The 12,672-nt window shown below is 46.2% G+C and overlaps 1 protein-coding gene across 1 annotated transcript in view; it reads left to right on the top strand.

Moving 5' to 3' along the window:
- Positions 1-10: 10 nt before the first annotated feature.
- LOC309623765 (uncharacterized protein) overlaps positions 11-12,672 on the top strand; it is a 44,428-nt gene continuing 31,766 nt past the window's right edge. The window contains exons 1-2 of the mRNA XM_082380951.1: positions 11-97; positions 4,744-8,930. Of these exons, the coding sequence (XP_082237077.1) occupies positions 8,756-8,930 (175 nt within the window). The 5' untranslated portion in view covers positions 11-97; positions 4,744-8,755. The remainder of the gene's footprint in view (positions 98-4,743; positions 8,931-12,672) is intronic.

Here is a 12,672-nt window from a genome sequence, read left to right as displayed (position 1 = left end):
ACAACTAGCTGCTGGACGGTCATCGACAGGAAGACACTGGAACACACCAAAAAGGATACCCCGCATCCAAAGACAAAGGAGAAGCCACAATGAGACGGTAGGAGGGGCACAATCAGAGTAAAATCAAATCCCATAACTGGTGGGTGGGTGACTCACAGACTGGCGAACACTTATACCACAGAAGTCCACCCACTGGAGTGAAGGTTCTGAGCCCCACGTCGGGCTTCCCAACCTGGGGGTCCAGCAACGGGAGGAGGAATTCATAGAGAATCAGACTTTGAAGCCTAGTGGGAATTGATTGCAGGACTTCGACGGGACTGGGGGAAACAGAGACCCCACTCTTGGAGGGCGCACACAAAATAGTGTGCGCATTGGGACCCAGGGGAAGGAGCAGTGACCCTGGGGGAGACTGGACCAGACCTACTTGCTAGTGTTGGAGGGTCTCCTGCAGAGGCAGGCGGTGGCTCTGTTTCACCGTGGGGACAGGGACGCTGGCAGCGGAAGTTCTGGGAAGTACTCCTTGGTGTGAGCCCTGCCAGAGTCTGTTATTAGCACCACCAAAGAGCCCAGGTAGGCTCCAGTGTTGGGTTGCCTCAGGCAAAACAACCAACAGGGAGGGAACCCACCCCACCCATCAACAGTCAAGTGGATTAAAGTTTTACTGAGCTCCGACCACCACAGCAACAGTCAGCTCTACCCACCATCAGAGCCTCCCATCAAGCCTCTTAGATAGCCACAACCACCAAAGGACAGACAGCAGAAGCAAGAAAAACTATAATCCTGCAGCCTGTGGAACAAAAACCACATTCACAGAAAGACAGACAAGATGAAAAGGCAGAGGGCTATATACCAGATGAAGGAACAAGATAAAACCCCAGAAAAACAACTCAATGAAGTGGAGATAGAAAACCTTCCAGAAAAAGAATTCAGAATAATGATGGTGAAGATGATACAGGACCTCGGAATAAGAATGGAGGCAAAGATCGAAAAGATGCAAGAAATGTTTAAGAAAGACCTAGAAGATTTAAAGAACAAACAAACAGAGATGAACAATACAATAACTGAAATGAAAACTACACTAGAAGGAATCAATAGCAGAATAACGGAGGCAGAAGAACGGATAAGTGACCTGGAAGACAGAATGCTAGAATTCACTGCTGTGGAACAGGCTAAAGAAAAAAGAATGAAAAGAAATGAAGACAGCATAAGAGACCTCTGGGACAACATTAAGCGCAACAACATTCACATTATAGGGGTCCCAGAAGGAGAAGAGAGAGAGAAAGGACCAGAGAAAATAAGAGATTATAGTCGAAAACTTCCCTAACATGGGAAAGGAAATAGCCACCCAAGTCCAGGAAGCGCAGTGAGTCCCATACAGGATAAACCCAAGGAGAAGCACGCTGAGACACATAGTAATCAGATTGGCAAAAATTAAAGACAAAGAAAAATTATTGAAAGCAGCAAGGGAAAAATGACAAATAACATACAAGGGAACTCCCATAAGGTTAACAGCTGATTTCTCAGCAGAAACTCTACAAGCCAGAAGGGAGTGGCATGATATACTTAAAGTGATGAAAGGGAAGAACCTACAACCAAGATTACTCTACCCGGCAAGGATCTCATTCAGATTTGATGGAGAAATCAAAAGCTTTACAGACAAACAAAAGCTAAGAGAATTCAGCACCACCAAACCAGCTCTACAACAAATGCTAAAGGAACTTCTCTAAGTGGGAAACACAAGAGAAGAAAAGGACCTACAAAAACAAACCCAAAACAATTAAGAAAATGGTCACAGGAACATATATATTGATAATTACCTTAAACGTGAATGGATTTAATGCTCCAACCAAAAGACACAGGCTTGCTGAATGGATACAAAAACAAGACCCATATATATGCTGTCTACAAGAGACCCACTTTAGACCTAGGGACACATACAGACTGAAAGTGAGGGGATGGAAAAAGATAGTCCATGCAAATGGAAATCAAAAGAAAGCTGGAGTAGCTATACTCATATCAGATAAAATGGACTTTAAAATAAAGAATGTTACAAGAGACAAGGAAGGACACTACATAATGATCCAGGGATCAATCCAAGAAGAAGCTATAACAATTATAAATATATATGCACCCAACATAGGAGCACCTCAATACATAAGGCAACTGCTAACAGCTATAAAAGAGGAAATCGACAGTAACACAATAATAGTGGGGGACTTTAACACCTCACTTACACCAATGGACAGATCATCCAAAATGAAAATAAATAAGGAAACAGAAGCTCTAAATGACACAACAGACCAGATAGATTTAATCGATATTTATAGGACATTCCATCCAAAAACAGCAGATTACACGTTCTTCTCAAGTGTGCACGGAACATCCTCCAGGATAGATCACATCTTGGGTCACAAATCAAGCCTCAGTAAATTTAAGAAAATTGAAATCATATCAAGCATCTTTTCTGACCACAACGTTATGAGATTAGAAATGAATTATAGGGGAAAAAAACGTAAAAAACACAAACACATGGAGGCTAAACAATATGTTACTAAGTAACCAAGAGATCACTGAAGAAATCAAAGAGGAAATAAAAAAATGCCTAGAGACAAATGACAATGAAAACACGACGACCCAAAACCTATGGGATGCAGCAAAAGCAGTTCTAAGAGGGAAGTTTATAGCTATACAAGCCTACCTCAAGAAACAAGAAAAATCTCAAGGAAACAATCTAACCTTACACCTAAAGAAACTAGAGAAAGAAGAACAAACAAAACCCAAAGTTAGCAGAAGGAAAGAAATCATAAAGATCACAGCAGAAATAAATGAAATAGAAACAAAGAAAACAATAGCAAAGATCAATATAACTAAAAGCTGGTTCTTTGAGAAGATAAACAAAATTGATAAGCCATTACCCAGACTCATCAAGAAAAAGAGGGAGAAGACTCAAATCAATAAAATCAGAAATGAAAAAGGAGAAGTTACAACAGACACCTCAGAAATACAAAGCATCCTAAGAGACTACTACAAGCAACTTTTTGCCAATAAAATGGACAACCTGGAAGAAATGGACAAATTCTTACAAAGGTATAAGCTTCCAAGACTGAACCAGGAAGAAACAGAAAATATGAACAGACCAATCACAAGTAATGAAATTGAAACTGTGATTAAAAATCTTCCAACAAACAAAAGTGCAGGACCAGATGGCTTCACAGGTGAATTCTATCAAACATTTGGAGAAGAGCTAACACCTATCCTTCTCAAACTCTTCCAAAAAATTACAGAGGAAGGAACACTCCCAAACTCGTTCTTTGAGGCCACCATCCGGCCTAGCCTAAAAGCAAGTTGGTCCCCTTTCTTTTAAGATCTTATCCTTACTTTGGACTTACAGCTTCCAAACTGAGTAGGGGAGGGACAAGCATTCTGGCACAGGATGGGACCCAGCCAAGGAAACAATATTGAATTTGAAAATTTAAAAAATAATTTATTATGGGCAAATAGTGCAGGGAGAAAAAAAGAAGAAGGTGGGTCAAATTTTAGGAAAAGTAATGAAATCTTGGGAGAAGATAATAGTTGAAGTCAAAAGCAAACGAAAATATAGCATGAGTTTAAATAATTGATAGTAACGATAGAAGTAGGGGCGTCATACCTAGAGAGAAGAAAATACAGTCCTACCATACTCTTGTCCCCAGGACTGAGCAAAACTTAAATAGTTAATATAACTTCTTGGTTTTCAACCCTTGTTGTCAACCTGTAGATAAAACACAGGACCCTTTGCTGTGATTGCATAAGAAAATGTAAATGTGATCAGCACAGACAAACGAAACAAACATGGTATTGACAGAAGGTGAGCTGTACAAGGGGAGAGGAAAGACAGAGAGCTGTGGGGACACAAATAGTCTCAGGCAGAAAGAAAATGATGAGATTAGGGGGAAAGTTGATACCATAAGAAAGTTGAGAGTATAGCTATATACTAGAGCTAATATTTCTTGAGAGCTTCTGGGTGTTGGATACTAAAGGCTGCAAATGCCTTATTATTATTTGCATCGTCATGAGCAACTCCGTGCGATGGGTATCATCCATTTCCTCGGTTTACAGGTGAGGAAACAGAGGCCCAGGAAGGTTATATGAATTACTCAGGATTACAGAGCTAATTAACTGAGGAAGAAAGCTTCCAAGCCATGTGGTCCATGTCCAGATCCAGTGCTTTTAGCTACTATGCTACCACTTCTCCCATCAATAAATCTAGCAAAACTCCATGAAGTTACAAAAGAGAAGCGCATGAGTAATGACATGAATATGATGTATTGGAAAAGAAGAGTGATGAGTAATAGTGGGGGTAGGGGTTTATCTTCCTCCTTCATGTTAGGGTGTTAAAATGGATCTAAAATGGATATAGCAGGATAAACATAATGTTTAGAATTATGGGGGTGACACTGAAGTAGCGAAAACCTGTCTCTGGAGAGGGGAACTGGGGTTAGACGGGTTGAATTTCAGTATTATTTGAGTTGCTATCATGTTCATGTATTATTTTCATTAAAAATAATTTATTTAGAAATAGCTTCAACTGTGTAAATGCATCAAAACATGAAATTCAAAATTATCTTTAAATCTCTCATACATTTGTTAAATGCTTTCCTTATCAGGATTGTTCTTATCAGCTTTGAAGGCCATTTTTTAAAAATAAAAAGCCAAGAAGTATGAGTTTTTAAAATTAAAAATTGTCCCTGATAATATTGCCAGGCACCCCAGAGAGAAGGTGTGGAACTATTAGAAGCAACCTGGATATCAACCCTGCTTCTGGGAGGCAGTTCTGACTACAAGGGCAGGAGATTCTCTGAAGCCAGGTAGCAGGAGTTTGTTTTTTATTTTAACATTTTATTGGAGCATAGTTGCTTTACAATGGTGTGTTAGTTTCTCCTTTATAACAAAGTGAATCAGCTACACATATACATATATCCCCATATCCCCTCCCTCTTGTGTCTCCCTCCCACCCTCCCTATCCCACCCCTCTAGGTGGTCAGAAAGCCCTAAGCTGATCTCCCTGTGCTATGCGGCTGCTTCCCACTAGCTATCTATTTTACATTTGGGAGTGTATATATGTCCATGCCACTCTCTCACTTTGTCCCAGCTTCCCCTTCCCCCTCCCCGTGCCCTCAAGTCCATTCTCTACATCTGCGTCTTTATTCCTGTCCTGCCCCAGCAATCTCACTACTGGGCATATACCCTGAGAAAACCATAATTCAAAAAGGGTCATGTACCACAGCGTTCATTGCAGCTCTATTTATAATAGCCAGGACATGGAAGCAATCTAAGTGTCCATTGACAGATGAATGGATAAAGAAGATGTGGCACATATACACAATGGAATATTACTCAACCATAAAAAGAAAGGAAATTGAGTTATTTGTAGTGAGGTGGATGGACCTAGAGTCTGTCATACAGAGTGAAGTAAGTCAGAAGGAGAAAAACAAATACCATATGCTAACACGTATATATGGAATCTAAAAAAGAACAGAACAGAAAAGGTTCGGGAGCAGGAGTTTTGATCCTCTGGAACCGTAACAAACAACTTAGAGTAAATGAATCAGGCGCCTGGGTGCCTGGAGGAGTCTGGAAGCCTCTCTGTGATGGTGTTCTTTGTTTTTACAGGTCTAATCTCATAAATGTTGCACTAGGCTCAGTGCTGTGCATTTTTAGGCTGTTATATTTTTCCACCTGTGTACTTCATAAAAGTAAGCACTTTTATGCTCCCTTTAAAAAGAGGATCTCCCATTTGAATTGCCAAGTGAAAGCTTTAGAAGGAATTCATTAAGCATACATATATGTGCAGTATCTCCATCTGTCACTGAAGTGAGTATGAATGTATGTATATCTATCTATCTATCTATCTATCTATCTATCTATCTATCTATCTATCATCTATCAATCATTATCTCCCTGTTTACCTATCTGTATCAGTCTGCTTAGGCTGCTATAACAAAATATCATAGACTGAGTGTCTTGAACAACAGACGTTTCACACAGTTCTGGAGTCTGGGAAGTCCAAGATCAAGGCAAATCCAGTTCCTGGTGAGTCCTCCTTTTTTGGCTTGTAGAGCGCCACCTTCTTGCTGTCTCTTCACATGGTGGAGAGGGAAAGCTCTGGTGTATCTTCCTCTTCTTATAAGAGCTAATCACATCATGGCAGCTTCACCCTCATGACCTCTTCTAAACCTAATTACCTCCTGAAGGCTCCACCTCCTAATTTCATCATACATAAGAGGATAGGGTTTCAACATATGAATTTGGTTGGGGGGGGCACAGAAATTCACTCCTTAACTCTACCTATCTATCTATCTATCTATCTATCTATGTATCTCTCTATCTCTCTCTCTATCTCTCTATCTCTGTATCTATCTGTCTATCTATCTATGTTTCTATCTCTCTCTCTCTCTCTATCTATCTCTGTATCTATCTGTCTATGTATCTATCTATATCTATCTCTCTATCTATGTCTCTGTCTATCTCTCTATCTGTCTATCTATCTATCTCTCTATCTATCTCTACCTATCTGTCTGTCTATCTCTCTATCTATCTATCTCTGTATCTATCTATCTGTGTCTATCTATCTATCTGTCTATCTCTCCATCTCTCTATCTATCTCTCTATCTGTCTATCTCTCTATCTATCTCTATCTCTCTCTCTGTCTATCTCTCTATCTGTCTATGTATCTATCTATCTATGTATCTGTCTATCTATATCTACCTGTCTATCCATCTATCCTTATGTATAGAACAGTAACAGTGGCTTATAAGTCACTTCCCTACATTATTTTATCCTTCCAAAACTCTTGAGAGGTCAATAGGCCATAGGAAAAGCACTGAGTTCACTGAAACACTTGAAGGTTGAATTAACTGTTTGTGATCACTCAGTCAATAAATGGTGATGCAGGGAATTCTACACACATCTCCTCTGTCCTCCTTTCCTCCTTCCCTCCCTCCTACTTGCTGACTCTATTCCAGCCACATTATTTACTAATTCTTCCCTGAGGACACTGGCATCCTTCCTCTGGGCCTTGCAGAGGTTATTCCCATGATCTGGAATGCTTTTCCCTCAGATGTCTGACTCATCTGCCTCCCTCTAGACTGTTCAAATTCCACCTTCCCAGTAAGACTTATCCTGTCTACCGTTTACGTTGAAAGCCTTGCTCCTCTCTGCCCACAATCTCACCTCACCATATACTGCTTAATCTCCATAGCATTTATTCCTGGCGAACCTACCAGATAATGTACATGGGTTTCTGTTCTCCCCTCCAACTGGAAGATAGGCTGCACAGACTCAGGAATTTTGCCATTATTAAACCTAGTTGAGGCCCAGTAGAACTCTAGGGCCAGCCAGAACTGGGCACAATTGTCACTCTTGTGATTTGATATTTTAGTGGGTTAGCTCAGAGCCAAGCCAGTTATTAAAGAGGATCTTTTCTGCTATTTTAAGCAACATGGTACATTTGAGGTCAACTTAAATTTTCAATAATTACAGAGCAGGTATGAACTCTTCCTTTGTTTCTCTAGACACATGGACCTGGATGCCAAATCTGTCCTCTCTGGGTGTAAAGGGAATATATGAAGTTGACTGGCCTAAGTCTCAATTGAATAAAAAGATGCCCCAAAAGACATTTCAACATTTTTGAAAAGTACAATCATTAAGTGTGGTTCCTTATCACACATCAGGGATTCTCTAGCCTCCAGTGTGGTCGGAGTGGTGAGGGGACAGAGAGACATATAGAGAAGCCAGAGTGAGTCACCCCATCTCTCCCTCCTCTGGACCTTAGTTCCTCCTGATTGTCACTCGTTACACTGAAAACAGATTTCAGGAGTCAGCACATGCAGCCATAATGTGTGCCTAATTCCACATCCCAGTCACTGGGACACAAAATTTTGGTGTCTTAAGTCTGGCTCACACATCACCACTCACATATGTCAGTTCTTCCTGAGTCAGTGAGTAAAGACACATAAACAGAAGTAGATTAATACGAACAAGGTTTTATTGACATATATATATGTACATAAAGCTGGGAAAGAGAAGGGCCCATTCAGGCAAATGCATAGGGGGAGGGGAAGCATCTGAAAACAGCAGTGGGCATCCTGCCAGTTCCAAGTCTAGGGAAAACTTGGGTCCGCCAAGTTAACAGTCAAGCCAGGGATGGCACAGTGGATGATACAGCCAGCTCTCTTCCATTCTCCTAACTGGAGCTTCTCAAGTCTGGTGTAGTTCTGAAGTGGGCTCATATGCTCCTCACCCTCCAGCACACATACACACACGCACACACACACACAGACACACACACACACACTCTTGCACACCCCTGAGGTGTGGTCCTCCGGCTTACTGTAGGAAGAGAGGAGGTTAAGTTTCACTTAAAGGGGCTGAGCCGCTTTCCAGTGAGGCAAAGTCCATTCATGGTGACACACAGTTTGCAGAATAAGATCTGCTCTTCATTTGTTGAGTTTCTTCATAGAAGAAAGGAATTCGCTGGTGGCTCCTATGAAGCCCTGGGCAGGTTATGAGGCTGCCAGACTCCTGTGAGCACAGGCACAGCTGCCGTGACCAGGGGCCTCCAAACACAATGCTGGCTCGTCTAAGTCAGAGGGGCGTCCTGACTCGGGGACCCCAGTGTCCTTCCTGAGAGTGGAGCTTCCTCTCTAAGTATGGATGCTGCTCTCCCCCATGGCACCACCTGGGTTTTGACCAGGGGGGCCCTCAGGTGCTTTGTATGAATGTGGCACCAGAAGTGTATCCAGTCACAGCAGGTGTGGTGCTGTCCCCCATGCCACCCCCCCGTTCTCTGCACAGATGGGTTCCAAGTCTGATGGCAGTTATTGACACAGGGCCTCCCAGCACCGGTGAGATGTTGTGCCCTCCATCCGCACCACCTGTGTGTTGGCCAGGTGGGTCCCAGTTGTAAGAGGGAATAGCAGGTCCTCCAATCATGGGCATGATGTTGTTCCCTCCTAGACGACCACCACCTAGATTGTGGGCAGGTGGGCCCCTTGTGCTTGGCAATAAGGTAGAACTAGAAGTGTGTTGAAACCCACGGGTGATAACCACACTTGCAACTGCAACAGATGTGGTGTGCTCTGTTAGAAGGTGGAAACTGACATGTCCCTTGACACAGATTTCTTCTCCTTGGTGATGGAACTTTTAAATGTAGATTTTCTACGTCCAGATGGGCCCTGTGTGCAGTGATGGCAAGTGGAAACTCTAGGGCCTCCCATCGTGGGGATAGTGTTGTCCCCTGCCATCACCGTACCACCTGTATTCAGCCCAGGTGGGCCCCAGGTATTTGGATTTAAGGTGGAATCACGTATGTTCCCAAATGCTGGGATGGTGCCTGCCCCTCCTAGTGCAGCAGCCTTGCCGTGGTCAGGTAGATGGCAGGTTGTCTGGCCCAAAGTAGGAACAGAAGCGGTGCTGGGTGCCCCACTTAGTCCTGCCCCGAAGTTAAGTGCTCTGGATGCCTGTGAGTGAGTGAGGCCTGGGGCTGACACACCGACCCCAAGGCTCCCGCGAGCCATAGGGGCTGCAGGTCCCATGAACAGTGGGCCCGGTGTGGTGTCGGCAAAGAGCGAGCCACTGTCCCCAGTACTGGGCATCCTGGTGGCAAGTCCGAAGCCAGTAGCAATGGACACAGCCCTGGGGAGAATGCCTGGGTTGTCGCCAAAGGCCGGCTGCGTGTTGCTGGTGGTGGCGAATAGGGAAGCTGGTGAAGCTGCCGGCATGATGCTGACTCGCGGTGGCTAGGCTGCAGGGGCGACTAGGACATTATCTTGTGCTGAAGCTGCTGGGTTTCCCAACAGAAAATTATCGTTAGGCCTCTGCCCGTCGTTGGCCCCCAATGTGGCCTGAGACGGGAGACCTGGGTCCAAGGAAGCTTGAAGTGTTGGTCTATCTGTTGGCCGGCGTTGCAGGTAAATGAGTCGAGTCATGGGCTGAGGCATTGCTACCACTGGGAGGTGTGTTCCCAGAACTAGGAACAGCCCTGTGAAATGTCTATTGGTTCTGCGTGGAGACAGGGGCAGACTGGAAAATGACAGCCTGGGAAGGAGGTGTGGTGTCCATAGGTACAGTGTCAGAGCTGCTGCCTGCTGAAGCACTGGTGACGGCCGAAGCCGTAACTGGGGGGCTGGGGAAAACAGGAGCCGAATGGAAAATGACAGCCTGGGAAGGAGGTGTAGTGTCCATAGGTACCGTGTCAGAGCTGCTGCCTGCTGAAGCATTGGTGACGGCCGAAGTCGTAACTGGGGGGCTGGGGAAAACAGGAGCCGAATGGAAAATGACAGCCTGGGAAGGAGGTGTAGTGTCCATAGGTACCGTGTCAGAGCTGCTGCCTGCTGAAGCATTGGTGACGGCCGAAGTCGTAACTGGGGGGCTGGGGAAAGCAGGAACCGAATGGAAAATGACAGCCTGGGAAGGAGGTGTGGTGTCCATAGGTACAGTGTCAGAGCTGCTGCCTGCTGAAGCACCGATGCTGGCCGAAGCTGTAAATGGGGGGCTGGGGAAAACAGGAGCCGAATGGAAAATGACAGCTCCGGAAGGGGCAGCAGTGTCCATGTAGACGCTAGGCTGCAAGGTCACACTTCCAGATGCCGTGACCATGCTGGTGGAAGGGATTGCCACAGAAGTCCTGGGCTGCCCAGTTACAATAGGGGGATTGATGGTAGGGGCTGGAAGAGGGGTAGGTGAGTATAAAGGAGGGGTAGGAGCTACACAGATGGGTGTTGGGGGTTCTTTTTCAGGGGATGGTGGCTGGACCTTCCTTACATTCTTGGGGATCTTTTTCCAGCGACACTGAATGTTCTTCTCCAAGGTGCCTGGGTGTTTGGCAGCAGCTAAGCACGGAAGCTTAGGAGGAGGGGGCAGCTCACCTCGATCCCACGTCAGTGCCTCGTTCCCCGACGGGGGCGACCTCAGCCCTGGCAGCGGCAGAAAAAGCGGCAGGGGAATCTTCCTCTTCCAGGACCTACTGCTGGTAGATAGCAGGGAAGGGGAGCTTCTTGTTGGGATGCGTGAAGACTCTTCACGCCGCAGCTCCTTCCCAGACATCAGTGAGCCTGGTGATTTGGGCCGGTGGTCTTCACCCAGCACTGTTTTTGTTGGCTTCTCCAGCAGCAGGGAGCAGCATGCGGTTGGGGCAGAGGACACCACGGCATGGGATGGGACCTTCACCTCCCTCTTCTCACCTCCTTCCCAGGCTGTCATTTTGCATTCTGCCCCTGTTTTCCCCAGCCCCCATCTCCTCAGTGGGAGGTGACTGGATGGTACCGGCTTCCTGATGTTGACTCCCTGCTCAGGGCAGATGGCAGGCGCTGGAGCAGCAGGGTGGTCCCGGTCAGATGTGGCAGCCTCCCAGGAGGGCAAAACCAGCGGGTGACAGCCCACCAGCGCCCCACGGCGGGGCGGGCGGCGGGGCCGGCGGGGGTGGCGGAGCCAGGTACGAAATTTACACAGTAAATTGCCCATGTAGGACCGGTTGTGCGCCAAGCGATCCGAGAACAGAGTGAAACTGGGAGAGCTTCTCCTTAGCTTCACCTCCTCTCAAGGTCTAGCACGCACTGGACACTGGATGGCTCAGCCTGGCGCTTGTGACATGTCCATTGTACTCGTCACAGAGAAAGGGTGGGCGGGGCAGGGCGGGGGGTGCATGCAAGCCCAGCCCCTGGAGAAACCCCGGCCCAAAGGCAAAGGGCGAGGCCCCAGAGCCCGACCCCTTCTGGACTTTCTAGTGGCTGGGACTTCTCGCTGTGGGTGGCAGGTGTTTGGCACCGGATGGACCACCATGCGGAGACTGTTGGGGACTGTGGAAGCCTTCTCCTGCAGAGCTCACCCTGCCTGGGCACCGGCTCTGCAGGCCCCTCAGCCCTGCGTATGTATCGGCCAGCCCTTCCCCCCCAAGGGGCCCAGGGACCAGAGCCTGTTCAGAGCTGAGTGCAGGAGGCACCCAGAGCTTGCCAGGCTGTGGCCCGCCTCCTCCAGGGACCTCCCCAGCTTCTCTGCGAGGCCTGATGACGGGAGCACCTTCTCCAGGGCTGCTCAGCTGCCAGCATCACCATGAGCCAGGTGGCGAAAGTTTCTGAGCAGGGGATGCAGAGCCCTGACCCGCCTGGGTGCTGCAGCCCACGATGTCCCTTCCTGGCAGATAGGTTCTTTCTTCACTTCCTTTTCGAAATTTGGTAAAACAACATTTAAACCTTCGACTGTTCTTCAGGTTATACAGATGGTAGTGGCTTAGCTAGGATTCGAAGCAAGGCTGTGTGATTCCAGAGCTCGTGCTCTGGACTGTGGCGCCTCCTTATCATATATGCTTCATGTGTTACTTTTGTTTTTTTTTTCTTGTGGCCCTTATGGTACTTAGCCCTAAGTGCCATACGTGTGATGAACACGTACACTGCCCTGTAGGAGGTCTTCTTTTGTTCAACGCATGAATTGGTCATCCACCACACGGGGTTCTAGTCTCAGAAGATACAGGTCAGGGAGCACCAGTTGTCAGCATAGCAGTGCCCCACATTTCTAATTGAGGCTTGCAGCCCAGATTTTCCCTTTGGTCTAGTGTGAAGGATCCAGATATGTAAAGCTTATATTCTAGACAAATCATGGGCTATCCAGAAAGAAATTCACCAGTAAATTATTCCA

This window comes from Balaenoptera borealis (assembly GCF_965194805.1).
Source record: "Balaenoptera borealis genome assembly, chromosome: 2".
In the NCBI taxonomy this organism is placed as follows: Eukaryota; Metazoa; Chordata; class Mammalia; order Artiodactyla; family Balaenopteridae; genus Balaenoptera; species Balaenoptera borealis.
Note: the sequence above shows the minus strand (reverse complement) of the source record. Positions and strands in the feature narration are given on the sequence as shown.